At 36.7% G+C, this 25,719-nt stretch overlaps 6 protein-coding genes across 7 annotated transcripts in view; 2 read left to right on the top strand and 4 right to left on the bottom strand.

Annotated features, from left to right (window-relative positions):
- Positions 1-1,030: 1,030 nt before the first annotated feature.
- RB195_025986 (uncharacterized protein) lies at positions 1,031-1,267 on the bottom strand (the record flags this gene model as incomplete). The annotated part of the gene is made up of 1 exon (XM_064214334.1): positions 1,031-1,267. The coding sequence occupies one exon, from the start codon at positions 1,265-1,267 to the stop codon at positions 1,031-1,033; it is 237 nt and encodes a 78-aa protein (XP_064070215.1).
- A 977-nt stretch (positions 1,268-2,244) lies between these two features.
- RB195_025987 (uncharacterized protein) lies at positions 2,245-6,575 on the bottom strand (the record flags this gene model as incomplete). 2 transcript variants are annotated; one of them, XM_013435799.1, is made up of 6 exons in its annotated part: positions 2,245-2,308; positions 3,359-3,528; positions 3,707-3,825; positions 3,931-3,992; positions 4,846-4,902; positions 6,523-6,575. In XM_013435799.1, the coding sequence occupies 6 exons, from the start codon at positions 6,573-6,575 to the stop codon at positions 2,245-2,247; spliced, it is 525 nt and encodes a 174-aa protein (XP_013291253.1). The 2 variants fall into 2 exon arrangements, with proteins under 2 accessions (XP_013291253.1, XP_064070216.1); XM_064214335.1 differs by having other exon boundaries at positions 4,846-4,926.
- An 11,315-nt stretch (positions 6,576-17,890) lies between these two features.
- RB195_025988 (uncharacterized protein) lies at positions 17,891-19,184 on the bottom strand (the record flags this gene model as incomplete). Its single annotated transcript, XM_013435800.2, has 5 exons — positions 17,891-18,039; positions 18,098-18,204; positions 18,271-18,407; positions 18,475-18,539; positions 19,127-19,184. The coding sequence occupies 5 exons, from the start codon at positions 19,182-19,184 to the stop codon at positions 17,891-17,893; spliced, it is 516 nt and encodes a 171-aa protein (XP_013291254.2).
- Positions 19,185-20,154: 970 nt separating this feature from the next.
- RB195_025989 (uncharacterized protein) lies at positions 20,155-22,304 on the top strand (the record flags this gene model as incomplete). Its single annotated transcript, XM_064214336.1, has 4 exons — positions 20,155-20,180; positions 21,603-21,683; positions 21,733-21,811; positions 22,278-22,304. The coding sequence occupies 4 exons, from the start codon at positions 20,155-20,157 to the stop codon at positions 22,302-22,304; spliced, it is 213 nt and encodes a 70-aa protein (XP_064070217.1).
- A 2,087-nt stretch (positions 22,305-24,391) lies between these two features.
- RB195_025990 (uncharacterized protein) overlaps positions 24,392-25,719 on the top strand; it is a gene marked incomplete at both ends in the record, with an annotated part of 24,438 nt that continues 23,110 nt past the window's right edge. The window contains one exon of the mRNA XM_064214339.1: positions 24,392-24,401. Coding sequence (XP_064070218.1) covers positions 24,392-24,401 — 10 coding nt within the window. The remainder of the gene's footprint in view (positions 24,402-25,719) is intronic.
- RB195_025991 (uncharacterized protein) lies at positions 25,218-25,670 on the bottom strand (the record flags this gene model as incomplete). Its single annotated transcript, XM_064214340.1, has 1 exon — positions 25,218-25,670. One exon carries the CDS (start codon positions 25,668-25,670, stop codon positions 25,218-25,220), a length of 453 nt encoding a protein of 150 aa, XP_064070219.1.

A 25,719-nucleotide genomic window follows, 5' to 3' on the forward strand; every position in this document is an offset into this window, starting at 1 on the left:
GATCTGTACATACTCAACTCTAAATTTTACCCATCCAGGACCTATCATATATGTGCTTTCAAACCGATAGATATATGACGTTTATATTATGTTCGAAGCTTTTTGCAATTTACATAGATACAGTGATACTCACTTATTCTATTCTTAGTTATTCTTTACTTTATAAGACTGATCAACACTTGTGAAATAGAATATTAGTTGCGCTATAAAGAACTATCCTAATTGGCACATAATGACTAAAAGTACTTAGCCAAGACATTGACGGTACAGTAGAGCCCGTTCGGCTTTTCGAACTTCATTGTTGAAATATTTTGGCTGAGATTTTGACGTATATGTGAAGAAGGTAGTGAAAATAGTATATATGTAGCGTTTTCTTCTCACCCTCTTGCGAATTTGCATTTTAGTTAATCCTGGTGTATAGCAGCTAGATGTTTATTTGAGAAAAACTTTGATTTTCACAAGGATCTAATTGTCATATCTGAAGTAGATTTTGCATAGGTTTTTCCTTGTGCAGCAGTTCGGGAATGTGTGTCTCCACTAAGAATCCTTCCGTCTGCTATTTTAATCGTATAAGATGCAGAAACTATAAAGATGAGTAAACCCCAGAAAACTGTCTGCGCTACGTTTCGCTGCCGTTTGCCGTTTTCGAATTATTTTCAATGGGTACGAGCTTTGGGTATATTCATTTATTATATTTTATTATTTATATTTTGTTTTTACGTATTTCAATGGGATGGATGTGGCGCAGTCGGCAAGAGGTCCGTTCTAGCACACGGTCGATTGGAAACCAGGCCTTTCATCCCTCCGGGATCGATAAATTGGTACCAGAGTTGTCAGGGAGGCTGAAGTCACCGTGTTCATCGTCGGCTGACCCCCGCAACTCATAGTATAGGTCATAGCACGTTCGAAAACCTCAACGGTTACGAATTTCTGTAAAACGCGTTGGCGCATCACAAGTGGATTAATACGCCAGTGACTTTATCCTTTATCTGCTAATTGCAGGCGGTCCTCAGTTTTGACCCGCACGCCATCAATAGCTGTAAAAAAATGAGCTCATCGCGGTCATGCAGATCGGCATCGCCAACGGCGGCGAGGTGCCGAGACAGTGCGAATATCTCGAGTTAAGGTATTTATTGATACACCGTCGACGGTTATGCTTCTCCAGCTTGAGAACAGGAATCTCTGGGGATAGTTGAGCCGGCCGATTGTATGCCGAGAACGTGTGGTTGATAAGAAATTTTATTGTACAGAAGGAATATAGACACATAAAGTCTGTGTAATACTATCTCGTAGTATTCTTCATTTGAGAATCAGTGACAAGTTGAAGGATAGATGGATTACAAGGATCTCAAACATCGGTCATTTCACGTGGGAGGCAAGGCACCAGCACTATTCCCACGATATTCACATTACATACGGGGGCGGGGGTCGTAATGTCATTGAAACAATATGAAGTGGAAGCGAAACAAGGATACGAAAATATTAGTGGTTTAGAGTATGGGACGTGTACAAAGACAGTACATTTGATTTGAACACTTTAAACCTATGTGACATGCATAACACTCGAATGAGCTGACCAAAACATGAATAATAACAACATGAGACAAGTTTTTCTTAAATCACACGGTGATGTGCAGCTATGTAGCAGCACTGAAATCATAGATAGTATTTCTGCGAAAAAACAATCAGGAAGAAAAATCACCGAATTTTGGACTAGAAACGATCGAAGAGATTGAGAGAAAGCAACAACGATGAAAAAATGGGATGGAGTTTGTACATTTCGGTGCTAATTTGTGGAATGATGTGTTCAATGAATGTCGACAGCAAGGAAAAGCTGCAAGGAAACAAAACAAAAAGAGATCGCTAGCATTGGACTGCACATTATTCGCTACACCGTCATCTATGCATGTATAGTATGAGAAAATTGTGCCTGTAACTCAATACACCCTCAAAAAGTAATGATGTAAAATCGCATCATTCACCGGTTTTATCGGTGACATCCATCGAATCAACCAACCGAGGAGCAGGAGGAGGCCACATAAACGAAATTACTGCTCTTAGCTGGGGTATAACGAACCGCTCTGATATGTTAAGATACGAATTTTTCGTATGTACAGAACAAAATTATGAGAATGTGGGACAGTTGAACAACACAAACATGGTCCACGCACATGCACTCGGTTATTCTATATATAAAATTGCAATAATAATATTAATAATAATAATAGTTCCCGTTGAATGTGTTCAGACCTCCTCCAGTGTTCCGTGATTTCCTATTATGTTTTTGTACAGTTGCGATGAGAGGAATCTGAAAAGCAAAAGAAGAAACTAGTGGGAAATACCAAATCGGAGAAATCTGAAAGAACTTCTTTTATAGCCATATTGCGTTGTAGAAAATGAATACCGCCCGAGGGCTTACTGCTAAGCTATCCGTTCGCTCGTCCAAAATACGTCCTTAAGCCGACAAGTGTTGTTGTTTTCTTTTTGTAAAAGATAGAGTCGAAGTGATATGAAAAGTTATTATTCGATGAAAAGGAGCTGCGCACTGTCGTAGGCAAAGTAATTTTCCTAATCATATTAAAGGTAAAGGGATTTTTCGCTCCACAACCGTAAAATTTCTTCAAGCGTAACGGTGCCTCCATTTTAATCGAATAAGCTCCGATGAATTATTCAAAAATACAACAAATCAAGAGTTAGAAGATGAGTATGAAGGGCTGTGAAATTAGTCAGACCACTCATCAACGTTTTACTTTGCGACATAACAACTTCGCCACTATTCGAAATTCAGAAGCACAGTTTAGCATCGACGTAACGTTCCTTGTTGATCCCTAATCATTCGCGTGAGACCTGACGTAAACCTATAATACCCGGAATTGAATACAATTTCTTTCGCCTATAAATATGCTGTTACCAGGCAGCGAGAAAATGAAAATCTAGATGAAATTTCTGCTCTGACGTCGCTAATAGAGAACGATATTCGAGATTATAGTTATGGCGTACATTGTTGGAATTAATTAGTTATTAGTTATACGAGAAAACAAATTGCGATGTGGAAGCTGAGGCGAGTGGAGCGAAACATAACATGAAATCAAAGACCGTACGTTCATGTTTTTCTAATTAGAATCGTAGCTGATCAGAACCGCCAAGGCTTTCTCAGCCATGTGATAAAATTCGAATTTAGCGCTATTCAATGAATAAAAAAGCCCGAATTCTCTTCAAGTTATAACGCTCGAACGACCTTTCTTATTAATACAAAAATTTGGAGCAAAATAAATCATCCCGGTGCACAGTTGGCGGACGAAAGACACGACAACTGTACTCATGTAAACTTTTCTCAGCAGACAAACATAAGCCTAACCTCGGATACGAGTCTCTCTGCATCAAAGTGTAAATCTGATTTTGAGCCTCATCAAATGTTGTTGACGACGGTCGCGACATGTTGGTATTGACAATTTCGCGAACTCTCGAATCCAATGAGACTTCCTTTGGTGAGAGTATTGAGATGAAATCCTCGTAGATAATGCGTGCCTGGAATGTTCGATGAGATTAGCTAAAGGTCGCAATTTACATCGTCTTTACATGTCTGAATACATATGAGTATTTAGCTTTGCAAATAAAACTTGCGCCGATTCATATTAGCATTAACATTGTGACACATTCAGTGAACTCCTGGTGAAGATCATAGACTTGAAATAGTAAAACCTACTTTTTCTTCGATTTTTTCGGCATTTTTCTCTCGTTTCAACTCTTCACATGCTTGCCAGAATAGGATATTTTCGTCCGAGTACTCGCCTTTCAAAAATTCAGCGAAGTACTTCTGGCCGACTGAAATTGCTTACTGTTATACACGAAAACATATGATCCCATTGTTGTATTGTAATTGTTCTCTGAAGTGTTCCCATGATATGTGATATGTTCTGGAAAACCTACGTTTATTTTTCATGAGATTCTCGAATGATTGTGACCATGCGTAGACGACTTCATAGGTTGGCCTGAAATATGAGGAAAAATGAGCGAAAATCGATGACCAGCTAGCAATTTGCGGCCGTAACCAGCTACGTTCATGCGTTTTTTATCTATCACCACAGCACATACACATCCGCATAGTAGTAAACAGGAGATTAGAAGAACAGGGCACAAAGAGCCGCAAACAACATGCGTCAAAAACCCGCAGGTGCAACTTTATGGCATTCAATCAGAGTTCCGTTCAGAATGTCGTCATGATTGCGTGAAATACGAGATTAATATGGGCTTTTTTTATGCTGATGCACCTGTCATGACACTATAAAAAACGAAGGAGATTTCATGTAACACGAAGCTGCTGCGGAGAACGCTATTTAATTACCTCATAAACAAACCAAATATGTGATGGAAATAAGAGGGGCTTATTGACGAGAGTTCTTCGAGTCGTTAGCTACGGATAGCGTAGGTAAAAACGTTCAAGTGCGATTAAGCTAATTGGAAGAAGATGCGCTACCGTCTGTGACCATGCAAACATTCACTTTGCGGCACACATAATTTCTGTTTAGAAAGATGTGGATAAATGTATTTGTGTAAGATTTTAGTACTACTCATCATCAACATCGTATTACTAGCGCAGCGGAATAGCTAGTCTGAACAAAATTCGTGTTTAATTTCCTAAAAAAGCTAATCTTGGCTGTATTTATTTCAGTTCAGCTACAAAAGGTAAAGTACACATTTCATGAACGCTCCTTATCACTGCGCCTCGGTGCCTTGACGCATGTGATTGGCTCGCCCATATTACGGTATGTATGTAATGTAGTACAGTACGAAAGTTATTCTCGTTATATCGTCATAACAACATCTCATAGCAATAAAACTCACTTGTCTAGATTGTCAGTGGTGCTAGAGGAAGGCTTCTTCTCAGTTCCGACCGTGGAACTGCAACAGAGAAATGAAACGTTGCTAGAAAAAAAGAGCATCACATTAAAGAGGAAAGTTTTTTTTTTTTTTGTTAAAAAAATAAAAACAATACATTAGTGGATAAAAAGCTCGTTAGTGAATACTATTCAGCTAAAATGCTGGGACAATTGTCATGTCTACTTCAAGCGGTAAGTCATATATATGAAGTGCCATATACCATTATACCATTATACCTGACGGACTTGTAAAACGTCTTGTGATGTACCTCATATTTTTCTATTTCCCCAAAAGTATTATAAATGTCTTTTTTTCACAATCAACAATGTTTAAACAACAATCTATCTATTATGCTTATTCAATTCTTCAATATCAATCATATTTCAAAATGTTCTCAATATTTTTTGTTGAAAGTACGTATCATACGATTCACTTAGTTCGCATGAATAGCACGTGAATCCCTTGGGATAAATCTTTTTGAAAGAAAGATGGAACACGGTTTTTTTTTTCCTCAAAACTTCTGGGAGCTTCTGGACGACCCCAGGGAAACCATAGCAAGCCTGGCAGAAATCATCCCGACATTCATTGTCATTGCCGCATTTTGTAATTGCAGTTAATGGAAATGTTAGCTATTTTCTTTCTACTAATTTTGATGCCATCGAGACGTTGAAGGAGATTTGCTTACATTGGTTCGAATTTGTTAATAAGTCCAAAATCGTTAATAAGTCTCCTGCGAATGCGATCTTGTCTCTTTTTCTTGCAGCAATGTAGTGAATGTTGAAGGAGTAGAGATCGAGTTCCAATCTTTCGAAACGAACAAGAGGTACAGGGGTTTACACTTACTGCGAGAATTTAGTGCAGTATAACGGGTTTCGGAGCGAGTTTTCTTCTCCTATAATCGGAAGCGATTTTTTAAGTTTTCGAAAGAAGTCTTTTTGAAATTACTTTAAACTGCTGTTTTATTCTCCTTTTTCACTGTGCAAAGACCTCTTAGAACATTTGAGTTTTGAGCTCCATATTATTCCTTTGATTCTCGCCTCGGTCACTGAATACTCACAGCATTCACGGACAATTTTTTTGATTTTGTTCCCGGTTATAGATCTTCTCTGGCCTTTTACGTAGTCTTTCATTCATGAAACGAGATGTTTTGCGAGGCATCTCGAAGAAATTTGTGTTCTCGTTTCTTCACAAAAGCTATGTTGAGAAGCAAAGCCGATTTTCATCGTACTTGGATTTTACAACTACTTAAAATTTACAACTTTCATCTATTAAGCAAGACCTTGCACGGGAATATCAGCAGAATAGATCGAATAAACTTAGTCTGAAACTTAATTAGTTAAGCTAGACTCTAAAGCTAGGAACGTGTGTTCTGCGTACACTAACGAAACATTCGTGATGTCTTAACCGAACCTTAGCGGATATCTCACGATACGAAGAGAGTGCGAAAAATGTCATCGAGTAACACAACGAAGCTGCGGATGAGGCAAAATGTTTGTAGCTGTTTTTTTTCTTCAAGGCTATCGATTCCAAAGCAATGTTCCCAGAATTTTGCGCTCTTAACTTTGGATCTCACTTGAGCTACAGTTTGTTAAACAGTACATTTAAATGAAAAGACAAATCAAACAAAATCAACGAAGCTACCTGTGGTTTTGGCCCATGAAATCACAATCGCAGATGAGGATTTTCATAAGCATACTATGAAATCGTGACCGCCAGTGTGTGGTGAGATTGTTGAATCCTGAAGGATGATGATTGTGAAGTGTTGGTTAGGAGTTAATGGCCTAGAGAGGCAGCAGGGGTGGGAAGAATAGGTGTGAAAGCCGCGGGGCGCGCACGCTCGCTCTCGCGTGAGGCCACACCGAGTATGCGGCACACGGATCGATGCACCACAGACGGGAGGCTGGAAAAGCGGGGAGAATAGGGGTCGAGGCGAGACACACGCACACAGACGACGGAGGGAGAGGGCGGGCAGAGGTGGGGCAGCGCCGCCGGCAGCAGAGTCGGCGGCGGTTGTGAGGGGCGACACCGCGTCCTGAACTGTTCAGGACGCTCACCCTTTCTGAACCACGAAGAGTAGACGGTGTCCGAATAGTGAGTACTCGGGGATTTCTAAGGTAGAACAGCAACAGCACAGCTGCAACGCTACTGTACACGGTTCCGCGCATGTTCACGCGACGCAAAACGGACGACTTCTAAAGCCAAATACTCCCGTCGGAGAGGTGCACTACCTTGCACTCAATAAACTAAGCAAAACAAGAATCGATTGCACGAAAAGAAACCATTCTGAGGGCGGCTGATCAGTTCTCTGGAGCATAAAAATGAAAATAATAAACATTAATTAGCAAAGCCTATCCATCGGGAAATCTCTGAAACAGTAAAATCAATACTCGGGAACGGCAAGCACATTATATATGTTTTTACATTCCTTCGGAAATCAAACAAGAACTGACTTTCACCCACGTGAAGTCATACGAAGGCGTTTGGATTTTCTCGGATTTCCTCAGATTGTTCTAATGGCAAAGGGCCATGAAATTTTGTAACAATCAAGTATAAAATTCCGGAAGATGATCGCAGATCCCAATTTTGGAGCCTATTTTGTTGAGGTTTTCCGCAATGATAGAGTTTTCATGTGGAAGAACTGAAGAAACCGGATACTCGAAAGTATTTAGTACTGCTGTAAATTTTTGTTGTACAAAAATTCTGCTATTAGTTTCAAGTAGTCAGTAGAGTTTCAGAGTTTCTTCACCATAAAGTTAAAAGGCGTGAGTAGATTTTTTGAGGATTGAGTTATACTTATAGCATAAACACGAAGAGTTTAGATGTAGTCTTGACGCATCAGGAAGATTTCTGGGATCATAAAATTAAAATCGGGGCGCGTAATGTGGTTGACCTGTACGTCGATTTGCTAAAATTACATATTTGGCTTTATTTTGGTAATATGAAGGTAATATCGGGTTCTGTACCGAAAACAGCAGGTGTTAACAATAGAAACCAAAGTTAAATCACGAATAATTGTAAAAACGACAAAAAGCCGAATGATATTTAGGAGAGACAAATCGCATTTCTGTGTGTAAATATTGCTATCATAACGAATGGAAGCATGCAAACTTTTCGCTTTACCGAAATGTGTTTCTGCTGTGTGGAATTTAGGAATTGAACAAATTCCTTTGAAAAAACCATTTTATCCCAGAAAACCGTTTGTACTCTCTCCGCATCTCGTAGTCTTGGTGAACTGTGACGTAGAAACGTCCAATTTCATGTAAGCAACTCCCAACCGCCTCTCTCCTCTTCCAGGAAAAGTAAAGCTGATGAACTCTCTCCTTCAAAAGAGAGGTTAATTCTTGGTTTTAAACACATAAAGAATACAAACATATGAAGGGACAAACGTGCAGCTAAAAGAGGTATGGTGAAAGGCGAAAATACGTTTATAGGTGTAAATCTCATAGGAATTTCTAATTTCCAATATAAATGTACAGCCAAAACAATGTGAAATTCGTGACAAGTCGTACACAGAATTGTTACTCGATTGGCTCAATAAAGCTGATGGCTGAAAAAAAGTTGTGCTCAAGAGCATGTCTTGCCCTAAAATTGCTCGTTTCGTGCACATTCGGGAAACGTGTAAGCATGTTCCGACTTTTTCATGGCTCAGGTTTGGTCTTTAACATTAATAGAATTGAATGTGAATTTCGATCATTTCATTTGTCTACACATTAGAGGACCACCGCTAGTTTAATAAAATATCTGTTCCGATTTTTCCATCCTTTGTGGATATCACAATAATGTTTCTGATTGTATATCGAATTCCCATTGAACTTGAAAGCATCAACTAAGACGTGAGAAGAAAATCTTCAGTGACAATGAAATAAAGAGGTAACGTCTGTCTGAGAAACTGAGATGTAGTGAGTTTCTGTATTTATTAGAGAACATCAGATCTTAAGTTTGTTTGACAGGTAAAAACCACACTTCTCAATTGACCCATCTTTAGATCCGAGTTCTATTAACATCTCTAGAAAAAGTTTCAGAATATTCATTGAGTACCTGCTTTGTCTTAGTTTATTCCAATCGCTGCCATCAGTGGATTATACTCTGTGAGCCTGTTTTGTGTATGTATGTGGCTGTTGCTTGCCGCCCAGAAACGAACTTTAGTGGAAAAAGGAAAAAAAAGTCCAGGATACGCACAAGTTCCTACTTAATTGACATGAATAAAATGACAATGGAAGAAATTGTCGAAGCGATTAATTGGGGAAATGTATGGTTCGATTAGGAACATGAAATTCTTAACAATATTTCTTCCTCTTAAGTACTTGGAAAATTGGACGATTAGCGATCGTTTCTTCCGTCGAAATAACCGGCGTCCCTGTCAGTAACGTTTAGCACTCTACATTCATCAATAATGGCAAGAAAAAAGTCGAAGAAATTGAGAGAAGGATGTCTCAGGAAACCGATTCTCAATCAACAACCAAAATGTATTGTACAGCCATATGAAAGTGTTAAAAAGACAGAGTGGAACGCCGAGACGAACGAGGCAATCAGAACGATTAAAAGAAAACAGATGCGAGCGAATATCTGCGACGAGAAGCGACTTTTCCTGGTTGAAAAAAGCATTGCTGTTTAAGCATGCACCGAAATAGTGCAAACATAAGCCTATAGGATCTGATCGACATAATCGGTACTTGAATTTTGCATTTAAATTAGATTGGGAACTGTCCTGTGAAGTAATCAGTACTTTGATGCCTCGTAAGTGGATATTACTTTTGTTCTTACTATTATTTTTATTGTTATTACCGCTATCAACACTATCATTATCACTATTATTATTAATTCATTGATCATATATGTGCAAACAACTATATTTTCATATTTAATCACGAGGAACATTTTGGTACTCGTAGCTTCATTTGAAATTATAAGCCTTTAACTCCACAGTTTTCCACATGATTTCATATATGAAAATTCTCTGCTTGCTATGATAGATATTTACTATATAAAATAGTAGCAAAAGTAATTTAACGTGAATAACGAGTATGACCATTTATTAACGCTATCTGCCTTACTTCGCACGCAAATATTGATTCCCATCAAAACATGCACTCTGAGGTTTGGTGGAAAAAAATCTGAGCTGCGCCTTCTCCCTTTGTTGTGTGTACGTTTCCATTGAATGCACCATAGGTTTCTGCATAGCAGAACACTGGATTAATTCCACGATCTCGATTTTGAAATTAGGCATTCGTTATGAAGCACCGATACCCTCGCAGCGGACTGCCATGAAAATAAAAACAGCTTTACCTTGTACCTAATCCCCTACACGATGATATCGTATAAAAAATAACTTTTGGCCCAGATAGAAATTTTACAGAAGTTATTAACCGCTTTGCTCAAATTGTAACCATTATGACTTGGTCCTTACATCCTTGGCTAAACGGCAAAGAAAAGAACAAGACAAAATGTTTGCATTTCAGAAGATCGAGGAGGAACACGAGTTCATTGGAAACGGAATTCGCTAGAGATCTTGGAGGTATTTTTCCTTTTACTTCCTTTTCGCACTGCATTTATAGTTGGGTTTTTTGTTCGCTTTCTTTCGTCCTTTTCTGATTAAAGCTGTCATCCTTATTGCAACGTTAGAGGTTTTGAGGAAGTTTTTTGACAGCAGAAAGGGGAAAAAACAGTAGACAAGTATAAAACTTACTGCATTATCAATAGTTTGATCGTTAGACTTAGTAAAATTGAATTGCTAAATTTTTTGATCTTAGGTAGAATATTCTATTTTTCATTTTCGGACCATTTTTGGTCGTCTTACTGAGACTTGTTTTGTGGTCAAAGCTTCGTTTAAATCGTACTCTAATCAGCGGAAATATTCATCTGTATTTTTTTCCTTATTTTTCGAAATCTTCATCAGAATAAGAAGGGAGCTCTGTTTGTACTCCTTTCCTTTTTTTGTTCATCATTTGTTAATCTATTGCCTGTTTTCTGTCAGTGTATCACACAAAATAACACCCATTTTTGTTGCTCATTCATTAGATTCATGTTATTGTGGCTACTTAGACATTTTTTCGTTTTTTGTAGTTTGGTCTCTCAACAACGAACACATCATTCTCAAAAAACTCCATTGCGTCAACACAACTTTTGTGATGGAGAAGTGGATTTTCTAGGAAGTCAACATTAATGTCGCCTACAAACTCTTTTCACACCTAATTCATTAGAACGTAATTAAGCAGTTGTTTGCTTCTCGTATATTCTTCCTGAACGTTTCTACGTTCCATGGTTACTCGAGGGACACGAAGAGAACGTAATATTATATAATATTACAGAAAGATAATGTAAAGATTAACACATAAATTGTCGAAACTTTGTTAGTTCTGGAGCACTGGGATTATCAGAATATCACTGCAATGGCAAATGTTTACTAGTTAACTTCTATTGAGGAAACGATCTTTTTTACATATAACACCACCAAATTAGCAATGTCTTTGAAATGTTTGTGGTAGATCATCTTAATTACACTGTGGCTTAAAAAGGTCTTATTAAAAAAAAAACGAGGAGAAAGTCTTCCTTTATAATCGGCCCTGTAGATCATGCAGTTATAAGAAAAATGATGAATCGGACTAGTCTTGCAGCGTGATAATCAAGCAGTAATCTACAAAGATTATTTCTTTAGGGTAATTTCACACTATTTTTTGTTGAACACGAGTGATAAGCGGACAGTGAAATTCCATGGTTGGTAATTTTTAAAATGGTCGTTATTGCGTAATCCGACAATTATATGGAATCAGGAGGTAATCTCTTTATCTTTATTACTGAATTATATTGTCAGATTAGCTTTTTTCCAAAAAGAAAACATGAACATGCAGTTGTTGTAAAGAATTCTGTTTATTCGTGTAGTAATGAATTGCAAGTGAAATTATGAATGAAACTAATACTGGTTGAGCTAACGTGAAAGAAATTAAAGATTAAAGATCCTCTGGTAAAAAATGTGTTTTAAACACTAAAATGTGTCAAAAATTAGTTTTGTTAGGAGTGTGACCAGGTAATTTATGCGTGTTGTATTTGGATTTTCACTTTTTAATTATGGTGGCGTGAGACCACCACAAAAAAATGATTGTACACCTGAAATTCTCGAAGGAATTTTCATATTTAAGTAAAGCCAATGTGTTAAGAAAACAATCACTTCCTGTATAAAAAATTTTTTGTTTTCTGCTACAAATCTTCAATGAAATTTAAAAATAATTGTTCTTTTGAGTATTTGAAGGTCTGATGAAGTGACCTATCGTTTTGAAAAATCTAATATTTTCGCAGTGATTCTATCTCTGCGAAAATATCACGTTTCATGAGATCTTTGACTCGCAGTTATTGAAAAAAAAAACGGCTGGTAGTTGAAGTAGTTTAAAAATTTTAAGAGAAAGTGGTTGCAGTAATGAAAAAAACAAAATAAAAGTTCTGTGTATGTATATACACATACGAAGTTCATATATTATGCAGTTACCATCCTACTTTCTATATTTCCGCTCAATTGCAGTAGATGTTTTAACTGTGATTATTCTACAGCGTCTGCAATCTTCTGAACTCTTCAGAGATTTCTTTTCATTTTCAAATTTATTTTCACATAGTCATGCACGTGCAACTTCACAGCTTCTCAAGATACAAACCAAAGAATTTTCAGAACTTACTGACACAAGTTACGGTTGTTGTGGTTATCAGCTAATCCATGATTTAGCATAATAAGCTGCTGTAGATACGAGAATAACGTCAGTGCTCTCAAATTATTATTATGTGCTTGTTTTTGGTAATTTTCACGGAAACAATGAGCGACAATGTTTGTGTGCTCTATTTCTGTTCACCTCGATAAAAAAAAAGCTCGGTCGCAGATGTTATTTCTAGAAAAAGAGTGAAAATTAAGAAATTCTGCACCTATATCCTTGAGAGATAAAGTACTAGATAGATTTCCACGATATCATTCTTAAGTTGTTTTAAAATCACATGACACATCGTTTATGAAGTTCCCACGATGATTTTTCTGTTTTCCAATCTTTTAAATTTTCCTTATCATGAAGAATTTGGATATTCACTATTCCAATTTTTATTGTCTGTTCACGGAAAGGAAATAATAATAGAAATAGAATTATTAGTATATATATATATATATATATATATATATATCATTTGTGGAACCCTACTGCAAGTTTTGGGAAAAGTGGCCCATCCATTTAAATTGATCGATGGAGTTACAGTGACGGGAATGAATAGAGAAAACAAAAGTTTGTTGATAAAACATTGTAACTTTTTATTATTTCCATCTTAGTTTCGTTTTGCAGCAGTGTTTTTCTTACTATTCTCAAGGACATGCACAGTGACTCGCAATGCATCAAATATGGAATATCTCAGGTGAATATTTTCATTATTCAGATGCTTGACTGCAACAAAATGATTAATAATTAGTTACCAGCAAAAATTTTGTTTTCGCAAGAAAAAGAAAATTTCTCCAAAACTCTTCAGTAGATAATAATAAAACTCAAATTTCTAAGGAAAATTCTTGCTGTTTCTGTTCATGCCATATTCACGTGGCGAGAGAAATGTGTGAAACAAGTGGGAATTCGTTGTCACAAATGATTAGTTGTTCGGAAGGAAATCTTTTTTTCCGAATAGTGAAACCAATGCAGAAAAAAAGCAAGAATGTGATAAATGACTATTTTTCGTTGTGTTTTTGCTATTGCCATGACCAAATTTTCCAAATAAAAGCTCTCTGAGCAGAGCAATTTTTGATAGAGACTCAATATACTTACTCGTAACTTTTGCGATATCCTTATTTCTTTAGGAATTCGACTAATGTTTATATGTGCATTCAAGAATGTTCTTTTAACTTATCTCTTCTCTTCTCGATGCTTCTTGATTTTTCCTCTATTTTCTTACCTTGAAACCCATTTTTAATCGTTCCATTATTTTAAGAACCACTGTGGAAATGAGATCGTTTCGCAGTTTAGCGTAGTATAGAACAAAGATTTTAAAAAAAATGGATAAAACACTGAACGACAGTAAAAGAGGTGTAGCATCCCCCTTTTACCCTCGTGCACCATTAATTAAAGGCATCACCCCACGAATTTGGGATGGTGCGGGTTTCAGGTGGATTATGCCAATACGGAGTCGTAGATTATGGAGAGAAGGGGGTGATTCCGTCTACTTCTTCTTAATTGCAGTAAAAAACGGCCCGCCAGATACGGCTTCGAGCGTTCCGGCGCGCTATTTTCTACGAGTTCAGTTGGAGCGCGCCAGCCTTGTGTACGCGCCGCATCTTCCAGACCGTTTTTTACGGCAATTAGAAAAAAATGGACGGAATCACCCCCTTTCCACAATCTACTACCCGGTATAAGAGTACTCCACCTGAAATCCGTCCCACCTCAGATTCGTGAGGTGATGCCTTTAATCTCAAATTTCTCCTCATCAAGTAATCTGTCTTTAATAACCATCTGCGTGTTACAGATAGTTATTCAATATCATGCCGTTATAAAATACTATTATAAGCATATGTTGTTGCTTTCTAGTTTTTCTTTTTTTTTTTTTTTGAAAACTTGGCTTTGTTCGACTGAAAAATTATGATACGGATTGCAAATATAAGAACATAAACTTTGAATATTTGTTGGAACCATTTTGCCTGAATTAAAAAATAGTGTTTATGAGGATGAATACTATTTTCTATATTCATTTCTTATTAAAATGAGCTACCATAAAAACGATGAAAACTGAGGCATTTTAATATGTAAAAAAGTAGTTGTAGTTAAAAATTTTAATTGCTGTAGTGCTTCTATTTAATTTAATTTTAATTCACCACGGCAATGGAAATTTGTAACTACAACGCGTTATTCAGGGTCAAGTGTTGTGATGGGACATAACCCTCTCGAATACGACCCTTCCCCCACCTTCTCCTTCTTCTCCAACGTTGCTGCGACAGTTTTCGGTGGCTGCCAATTTAATATATTGGAAATTTTGTGTGTTTGGGAAAAACAAAATTGAAAATTAGCCAAATTAAAAAATGAACAAATGGCAAATGAGAAAATGGGTAGCTGACAGAAGCGAAGAACCCGCAAGTAGTAGAAAAAGAAAATTGGTCTTTTTTTAAAAATTTAAATGTTTTTTTAAATCTATGAAATATTATCAAATAATGATTAAATAAAGCACATAATACGACAAAGAGAAGAGAAGAATCAGGAGCATAGGTCGAATTACAGAAGAACAAAAAAAAACAATGTGTTTGTTATGATTTTGTTTCGATAATGTGAAATTGGACGATACAGGTTTGATACCCTGCTGAGTCAGATTTTTGCTAAAGAGTTAGAAACTTGAAACCACTTCAGAAGATGAAGAATTTAATGTAGTATGCAGCAGTTTAAAAGTGGGTTCAATAGAATTTAATAACCAAAAAGGCTCAGATTCTGTGCCCATTGTTAAGTTTGGAAGGTCGCAAATAACTTCGTGATAAGAGGACCAAAAGAAATATTTTAAGCAGTTTTCCAGAGAAGAAGGCTTGCATTGGAAAACACCCATACCACTGCGTTTTTCCACCTTTTGATCTTGTTGGAATCTAGATAGGACAAGGATGAAAAAAAAAAAGAATTTTCCTTTTTCCCATCAAAAACTTGGAGAAGCGGTGAGACCGTAAAAAATGTGTGATGTGGCTTTTGATACAGAAAGTTTTCTTCTACAAATCACTGGAAGATGATTTACTTCGCGCAAGGTTACTCTGAGTTATTGAAAATTACTCAATATCAGACACTTTTTAGCGCGCTAGCAAAAATTGGGATTTTGGCAGATTTTCCCATTCCAGAAAAGCTGAGCGGCGTTTTGATAAATCATCCATATTTTCGTATACAGAAAATAAGGAAACCCCCTTTGCAGAATTTCTTTTTTTTTCGGACTGTCTGGTTCTCTCAAAATTTAGATGGGAAAAATGCAAAAAAGTCGAAAGAGTTCAAATACTGTCCCATCCAAATCCCAAAAAACTGGAAGAAAGAACAAGACGAGGCCTCAAAGATCAAAGACATGACTATTTTGCGCAAACCTTCCTCTACCTTTTTCCATTCAGGATCCTTCACTAGCTCCTCGTATCACGAAGTTGTCCCAGAGCTAGAAATGTGATCAGAGTGTGAGCTTTTTGGTCATTAAATTCTATTAACTCCACTTTTAAACTGCTGGAAACTGCTCATAATTAAATTCCTTATTTTTTTTTAGCAATGGTTCCGAGTTTCTATCTTTTTTTTGCTAAAGTTTGGGTCGGCGGGGTGTTAAACCTGCGTGGCACCATTGTCAAACTATCAACACGTTGTACATCCTGAAAAGAAAATGTTGATGCTTCCATATTATTGTCTTACTTCTGGAACTTGATATTATAATATTTTGCAATGCACATAATTATTCAATAATGTGTAATATTTTGTCCTGGTTATAACTATCCTCCATCCACTACAGTGCACCGCAAACTCCCTTTCGACCCTCTTCCCTTGCAGCCACTCCCTTAAGGAACCCCAGTGGCGAAATCCCATCACTCCCTTTCGATACTGAATTGACAACGGCCGATTTTGAGGGTGACTACAAACATCCAAAATGTGTAGATGTTTCAGATAGAGCATTCTATCCTTTTATGAGAACGGTGCTTGTCCACTATAGCTGCCCATTCCTGTAGTTCCTCATCATTTGAGATGCTTACTCTCAGGAATATAAAGAAATGATTTGTGTTCGGTTATATTAAATCACCACGTTGACCACATGAGGTGAAAAGTGAAGATGAGTACGAGCTAACGTCGTATCCCTACGTGAAATCTCGTGAAAAAACGTTGCTTCCGTTGTTCTAAGTCGGATTTTTACCTGAAAGAAAATCTTCAGGGGTGTTGCTGACGCATTACGCCGGCAATTGTTTTCTCCCACAAAATTGCGTGCGCAAAAAAATCTCGGTACTAGCCGTGCCTAATTCTTTTCAGACTCTATAAACAACTAAGTTACCGAAGAAGTGAGATCTTTAACACGAACTACACTTTAAATGACCTCAAAAAATTATACTCGTAGATTTTTTATGCAGATTCTACAAGTGAAATCCACTTAAAGTTCAAGCAATGTCAAATTGCTACAGTACTATCCAACCATGATCACTGTGATTTATTTGAAGCGTTGACTGCTTCCTTTCATTATTTCAGAACTATGAGGAAGTCCTGTAACTCTGAAAGAGTAGGTAATCGTCGTAAAAATAAAGACCTCTAAGAGAGTTAGTGAATCGAGTTACAATTTTTGAATGAGAATAAGTACGTATATTCTTTCTCTCATCGTTTCGAGCCACAGTTGTTCAAAATTCCTCAACAACTACGCATTAGTAGTTTTACCAATGTCTATTAAAGTGCACCAACTGTAGCACTTCCATCACAATCGTGGAAAACGAAAAAGGGGATGGTGTCTTTGGAAACATAGAAAAAGAGCCAGATGCTTAGTTGTACGAAAGAAGGACTTTGTCGTTTTGTCGAATTTTGTCGAAATTTCTCTTGATTGATGCCGTTAACTATAGATCACTTCGGCCCGTTTTTCTTCTTCGCAATTCTGTTTCCTGTAATTACATGTTAACAGACTTCTGAATGTTGTAGCTATATCCTTGTAGTGTGCTGAATATGCAGCCTTATCATCCAGAGAAGTATCATCCGTGTTGCTATACCAACACACATAGATTATCAACTATCCAGATCATTTTTAACAACTTTGAAAGGAAACTAGTAATACATATTTGTATATATACACGGATATAAAACAAATAATTATGGGAGCTGTGGGGCAAATTGCGATTTATATTACTATCGCAAATCATCTCTTAGTCGGATTAACAGAATGAGAAAAACCTTTTATTCCTATTTTTATTTTACAACTAAGACCCAGTAGAACTAAGCATTTATCGACAATTTCAAACACTTTTCGAATTCCTGACAATTCTCGAGCCATTTATACTAAATCGCAATCACTACTTAATATCAAAGTAAAAATTCTTCTACAGGTCATTTTTCTCGTTGGCAATCTCGTGATTCTCTTCTTCTTTGACGGTGATGATGTTCTTACTGTAGTATCCGACGTCAATGTAGGGAATATTTTCGTTGGTCATCCACTCGTTGTCCACATAAAATTTAAATTCATAGTATCCTGAAAGCGTCGCGTTGACGAAATTAATATATGGTACCAGATTTGGTATAAGACAAACCCGGTTCCAAATTAATAACAGCGAAAAAATAGCTATCTGATTTGTGAAGCCTTGTATGATTGAGCCATCCGTCCCAGGATCCACATACATAGACCGAGTAGGGTTCACTGGGTTTTGACAGTATTCTACTTTCAATTTTCCCGTGAAGGTCTTTGTGACATGCATGCACTTACTTTTCTTTAAGGTAATGCCATATGAACATCACTGGACGCATTATCTTCCTTACATTTTTATCATGCAATCCAGAATCAGGTGCCGCCTCTGCCGATTCGTTCACAGGTTTGTGCTCCACAGCGTCCTCCATACCATCCTTAACAAAATTTGACAAGTTAGCGGGATTCAATTAACAATATATAATCGGGACAAAATCTATTTACCATTGCATGAGGTTCGGAGTTCACATTTGACGCATCACAGAGGCTTTGTTCGTTTTGTAATTCTTCTGAAAATCACAGGAAAAATGAGAAAATATAAGGTTTTCAAAAGTTATGGAAAAAAAGTACCAAAATGCCATTTAATATTTACTAATTGAGTCGATACCTAAGAATCCGGAGAGGAATAAAATTTTTCTTTGAGAATTTTGAGAAACAACAGGAACTATTGTTCTTTTGGTATTCATATGCATTTAGTCTCTAAGTGTTTAATAACATTCGTATTTGAAGGAGTGAATTTTATTGTTTTATTTTAATTTTATGGAGACCGGTGGCCTGCCTGAATTTGCAAGCAATGGCGAAAAGTTTCATTAAAAATTTTCTGAGTTGTTTCATTTCATCAGATTTTTTGAACGATTTACCACTTTTTTGCAGACTTTCGTAGATAGCTTAAAAGAATACACCGCAATATAACGATGTAACAGAAATCAACAGGAGCTTATCAGAAGTCACCAGGAGATGGCGTCTAAACACAGATGGAAGAACAGATGTGAATCGTTTAACTCTAGCTAGGAAACTGGGATTTTTTTTATGTGACATTGATAATAATCCTCTCACTGGATTATTCAAAGGCATATTTAGTTTAAAAAAAACGTACCTTCATCTGAGGAATTGTGGCGAAGAAATATTTTTTTCAACATGCCCCACATAGCCATCCAAGTTCACCTGAATTTTTTTCTGTTATAAAAATGCGGCAATAATTCCAGTTTCATGTATTTAAAGTTGTATGAATATTCCAGAAATAAAAGGTCTATGATACGTCTTTCAGAGAGAGGAATTCTTTGCAACTGATCTGTTTACCGAAATTTCTATATACGCATTCTGAAAGTGGCTGTTGCAAGTTTCTCCGAACTTATTAGAATTTTTTTAACCACTGCTATAAGGATACGAAAAGATGGACTTCTACAGTTTTGACACATTCAATTAATTAAAATTCAGGTCATTAAACGTAAGGAACTCAAGAAGTAAAAAGTAAAAGGGAACTGAGTAACTATTTTACACATTTTCAAGCGCATTTTTTGGATCTCAGTACTTTTACAGTTATTTTCTTATTTTCACATCGAATTTCCCACTTTTACGATTCGGCGAGCTTCTTTAAAAGGAATTCACATCTTTAGCTCTCATAAGTGTCAGCAAATATATCATTTATTCAATTCAGTTTATATTTAATTCTGTAATAGCCTCTTTTTCCAGTAGGATTTTGTTTTTGCTCCATTTTCGATCATTTCAACTGTAAAAATTGCGCAGTGTACGCTAGTAACGATCTGGCGGAAGCCAGGATTTTCTGTGAGTGGCTTCAACAATAAAAAGAACTGTATCGACGGTCTACGTGGTAAAGAAAACTACAAAGGTGTTTAAAAATTTTTAAGATGACTTTTATAAATTTGAAACTCACATCTGAGATGAGAAACATTTCGGAATAATCCAGAAATTTCGTAAATTCACATGTATTAGGTTAGGTTTTAGAGCGGGCTTTATTTCCTATCAAAAATTTTAAGAATGACTTCTGCTCACAACTAAATTATAAGTGAGCGCTGAACGCTCTTTTCGAAACAACCGACCAACATGTGAACAAAACAAAAAAAAACAGAACACTGTGCACTCTGCGTTCTTTTGATGAGCACAATGAACTACGAAGAGCTGCAGTGCTTGTAAGCAATGTTCGAACAGAATGTCGACAGAAGACGATCGATTCATTTCAATGGATACTCCGTACACGACGAAGACTTTTTCCCTTGCTTTCTTCAACTCTCACCCGGTAGCATGAATCTTTTGGCAAAAATGTCCCGCTCAGCACTTCGTTTCTTTTGTATACAAAACCACCCAGTAGACCATCGTTATTGATATGAAAAACATCGTAAAAAAACAACATTATTTCTGGATAATTCCGAAATGTTTCTCATCTGAGAGAACCTTACGTCGCAAATTTTTGAAACGAATTATATTGATGAAATGTTATCAGAATGCGATGAAATATCTACTTCAAACCTTTATAAAAGTTGCCGGGAAGCTTTATAAAAGTTAAAGAGAGACGTACGTCCTGGAAGTTTCTACCGGATGGAGGGAGGAGCATGTCCAGGACTGGCTATATGAACATATCACAGCTGTTTCCTCTTTGAACTGATGCTGATAAGCGACACATCCAATACAGTGAAAATGTCACTGTCGGGAATACAATACATAAAAACTTTGCAAAAGATGTGTTTAAAGCGATATCACAAGGTCAAATTTTCCAGGATTTGCGCAAGGATATTTTGGCTTGATATGCACAGACAACCTCTTTATGAAGGCCTAAACATCTTCTACCACTAATGTTCCAATGTGGTATTTTTTTTTCTAAATTTTAGTTGTTTTCGATATTTTGACTCGTTTCAACAACATTGGAAGGTAAAACTGCTCCGTTACGAATTTGTAAGGTCGCTTATGGCAGTATTCTTCTGATTTTCAAGCTGAGCTAAATCCACATTTCAAGCAAAAATTTCATGTTTCATTTAGATTCCAAAAAAAAAAAATCCTCAGCAAAATATCACACTTTAAAAAAATCGCAGTTACTTCTTCGAGTCACATCCACTTACGGTTCAAAATGGGGATTTTTAGAGATCTGCTTCCTGGATAATTTGACCGATTTGACTCCTGTAAAGAGCAGCTTAGCGCAATCGAACAGCCGCATTAGCCGCTGCGGCTGATTACCTTCTAGACAAAAATTTTTCCTTCAACTATTAAAAGTTATCTCATTTTCTACTCCACTCATTTACCTCGTTTTTTTTTTTCTAAGATTTCGCATAGAAAGTAAAACCACGAGTTTTTCTCTTTCCTTTAAAATTATCCTTTAGCTTTTAAAAGTTCTGCTTTCTCATCTATTACCACTGTTAACTACCTTTTTCAGAAAAGTTGCATCAACATCTGTTTTTTTTCCATTATTCCTAGTTGCTCTATTAAACAGAAGGTATAGTAGTGAACATGTTCCTCAGAACATTGATTTTTCTTGAGTTATTGGCGGTACGCTATGTAGGCAACCAAATCCTGGCGTCGTCTGAACGACTAGTTCCTCCGTTTTCATTTCTTCATTTCAGCGAGAAATTTTCAGTGAATAATGTCATAGAAAGCGGCAAAGACTTCTACTTTTTGCTTGCTATCTCTTCAAGGATCTATAAGTAAGTCATGACACTGTTTAAAATATTCGATTATCTGATGGTTTCGTAGGTGTTTAATGTCTTCGCCTGGATTGATGCACTTGTACAGAGTTTCCGTTCGTTGTTCGAGTTCAATATTTCGCAACGAGGTATGAGTGGAATTCTATATAAGTTACTCTGAAAAATGTAAAGAGAAAAGAACATGGATCAATTGCTGAAATAAATCGTTTCAAAACCTTTTAATAGACAGTTCACGTTGGCGAAAATCATTCATTGATCAGTGCACCTTCGATCTCAATGTTTGTGAATGATGAATGTGAATATAAAACGATTAGGTTTCACAGAACGTAGAATTTATTGAACAGAAAAGGGTGATTTGCACTATTGATCACGCAGATCATATCGAACTCAAAGAGATCACCTCAACTTTGCCCACTTTTGCGGAATCGATGCGCTGGTAGCTCTTTAGCATCAATTTTTTGACCTCTGTGGATTTTTCTCAAAACTTCTACTAGTTCTTCATTTACTTTCGCTTTTTTACTCTCCTCTCATTAGGTTTCTAGCTACTGTCTCCGGAGAAATTCATCCATCCAAGAAATACTCTCTACTTTTCAGAATTCAAAGCAGACTCCACACCTATAGAATTATCGGCAGCAAAACGGTTGCATACTGACTAAGGATATCTTCATGGATTACCTCGTAAGCGTATGAAATTTTTTTTTCTTTTTCAGACCAAAGTTTGTTTTCTGGGATCATCTCGTTATCTTTTCTTTTTTTGATCGTAGTCAAATCGGTACTCATGCCCATCACCCGCAATTCAGCTCCTTTAATGGTAGCGTCAGTATTTTTCTTCGAAATTTCGAATCTATGGGATCCAGGATTCTGGTAGTAGATTTGTTTGTCTTCTCTTAAATGTGAATCATAAGTTCCGAAAGCTTTGTTTCAATTTATTAGTCAATATTATCAAATTTTGAAAATACTACCGATCGTAGTAATGGTTAGAGTTGTCCAAAAGTTGAAGTACTTTTTTTTGAACTTTCATCATCAACTCCGTTTTTGATTCATGTTATAAAAACGATGATAAATGATTTCTGTGTAGAATCCTAGAAATCCTAGACTTTTACATGTAAGGGCCTTTCCAGCAAAAGCTACTCGATCTAAAACCTCCACTTATGTGCTAACGTAAACCAACACAGTTTTCTCGGTACGAATTCATACCATCTTGACGGATTTATATCACATTTTCCGCAATTCATGCTCCACATCTTCTCTACCCAGAATATTGAATCGCTACTCGTTTGATTTTATTAAGATACACCATAAAATCATTTTAACAATTCTTTCCTATTTTCAGTTTTCTTCATTGAGCCCCTTAAAGTAGATGTTATAAGAAGAGTTATGTGTAGGCAAAAAAAGCACATTTATCACGCCTTTTTGTTTACACATACATGGAAAACGAAAGTGCACACAGTGAAAAGTCCCGAAAAGGTGGCCATTTGATACGAGCTTTTTGCAAAAAAATGCACTTTATCGTCGAAAAGTTAAATATTTCTGAGGAGATACCAGAGAAGACATTTTTCTCGTTATCTTTGCGTCGAAGCTACAATAACCAACTCCAGACAAACCGTTGAGTACAGGATGAGCGCAGCATGTGGAGTATAGGAAACGAGGAGAACAACGAGGCAAGTGAAATAGTACGCATATCTTAATTCTTTCTCAATTCTGAAATTTCTGGACTTGTATTCAACTTTTCATTTTGGCATGAAATGCAATTTCTATCTAGATTTTTCCATCAGGAGAACATCTTTTTCGGCGGAGTTTAATATCGTTTGAAGTTAACTGGTGATGCTTTTAAAGTTCTTAGACGTCAAATCAATTATGTTCATTTCGTGATGTTGTTTCTTCATACTAAGAAGGGAATTCCATTATGACGTCATCAAAGAGTCGACTTGAATAAACTATGGATTTTCAGAGCAGCTCTAGCGAAGTTTGCTTCCTGTGAACCCCCGCACGTTCTTTTCTTAAAAATGACAATATAACCGCGCAAGAACTTCACATTTTATAATACCTGAATGATTCTCTTAAATCATTTCGTTGTAAAGATGACCCTGAAAAACGACGTCTTCGATTTTCAACAAGATGTCCTTTCTTCTTTTTTTTCTCACTTTCCATTTAGCCACATGTTTCATGAAGTTCTAAGTAGTGTTTTCAAGGGTAACCATCAGAGTTCTAAAGTGCATTTATTTTTCACTCACCTCCTAATAACGAAGCAAAAACCGATGTTCTTTTGGTTTTAAGTTCCCGTTGCTAGGTTACTAAATTTTCTGCTTAGTATTGACTTGAAGCCGATCAAGGCTTAGTTCAAATGGTAAACTTTAGCGCTGTTTCTCGTGCAGAAATCTAACGTGAGAAGTTTTTTTTTTTAATTTTTTTGAATAATCTATAACATTAACATCTGAATAATAACCCACATAATTTGAATCAGATACTTAAGAGACGGTCGTGGTGAATCAGTTTTTTGTTGTAATTTGTAAATTTGAGATTCCTTAAGGAGTATTAAGGCAGCGTTTGCGTAAATTTTCTGCGTTGATCTTCCACGAGTAGTAACGTTTTAGACCGTTCTGCGAAAAAAAAAACCTTCTTCAAATTCAAATAACAGTTGGATCAGGAACATCAGCTGAATCAGTTCACAGGACGAAGCTACTCTTTACACTCGCACGGATGGTAAAATGAAGGCGTGTAAGTTGAATTTCATCGTTTGTACAGGCATTAACAGTTGTTTATTCGATGGTTTCATTACAAAAATCCAATTTATCATTCTTATGGATGTCAAAGATTAAATTGTTGTATGATCCCATCGCTAATTCACCTCAGACGTTCTCTCCTTCACTGATCGAAACAGTGTAAAAAGTTGCCTCGTCGAATAAATTGCCCAGTCTGGTGCTTCTGATCCTTGACGCCCAGATTTTTTCTTTGACGAACCCCCTCCACTCATATATAGAGAATACAACACCGTACGTTTTCTCGAAAGCTCCCCTAAAGCACCTAAAGATCCTAAAAAACGATTGCTGCGATTCTTATGTATATTTAAAATTTACAAATTTTATAAAATCTGCTCAGATCTACACTTGATAGTGAGCAAAGGAATTTGGGAAACAGTTATATTTTTTCAAATTATATTTTTATATAATTTCTATATTTATTTGATTTTAAATATTTCCCTGCTTCACTCTTAACTTCCAACTAGAGCCAACATCTCAGTGCTAAATAATGTCGTATAAAGATGATTAATTGAACCCGGATAAGACTTTAGACTTAATACTTTATGTTTTAGAGGTTACCCCTATTTATTCGAGGATCAATCCCAAAAGTAATTTATTTTAAAAATATAATATTCCCGCATGAATTTGTTACACAGGGAAATACGTTTTCGTTCAACCTGTCCTTTTCATCTGAGAATAATGCAAAATTCATTAGTTTCGAGAAAATACACATGTGATGGACAGTCACGAACGATTTATCAAACAAAATCCCGCGCAGAAAACTCAATCAAACTCATAGCCTATCGGCTCTCGTAGCTGCTCTCGAAGTGTCGTCTCCGGATCTCGGCGTCTCAGACACTCCTGTACTCTCCTCGACCTCATCTATTTTATTCCCATCAACAGGTTTCCCCGTTGTTATCACCCTTGAATCCTCCGGAACTGTTTCTTCCGACTCTGAGTCTGCAGAGGTCGTTGTAGTCTCCGATGCTTTTGGGCCTTCTGGCGCTTCTGTGTGATCCGGAACGTCTGTGACCTCTGGGTCGACTGTGCTGTCTTCGGAAAAAAAACTCCCTTTTGTTAGGGGGGTTCCGTTGCCATCCGTGACTGTTGTGTTTCCGTTAACTGTGGTGTAAACTTCAGTCTGTCCGTCGATCGTTAGTCGAACAGTGCTCTCACTGTGTCCATTTTTTAACAGCTTTTTTGTACTAAATGAATAGGAAGAATTTCTGGGTATAACTGCGATCATTTTCTTTCCTCCAATCGTCTGCTTAATTACTGTTGTTCCGTTGACTGAA

Source organism: Necator americanus, chromosome X, assembly GCF_031761385.1.
Source record: "Necator americanus strain Aroian chromosome X, whole genome shotgun sequence".
NCBI lineage: Eukaryota > Metazoa > Nematoda > Chromadorea > Rhabditida > Ancylostomatidae > Necator > Necator americanus.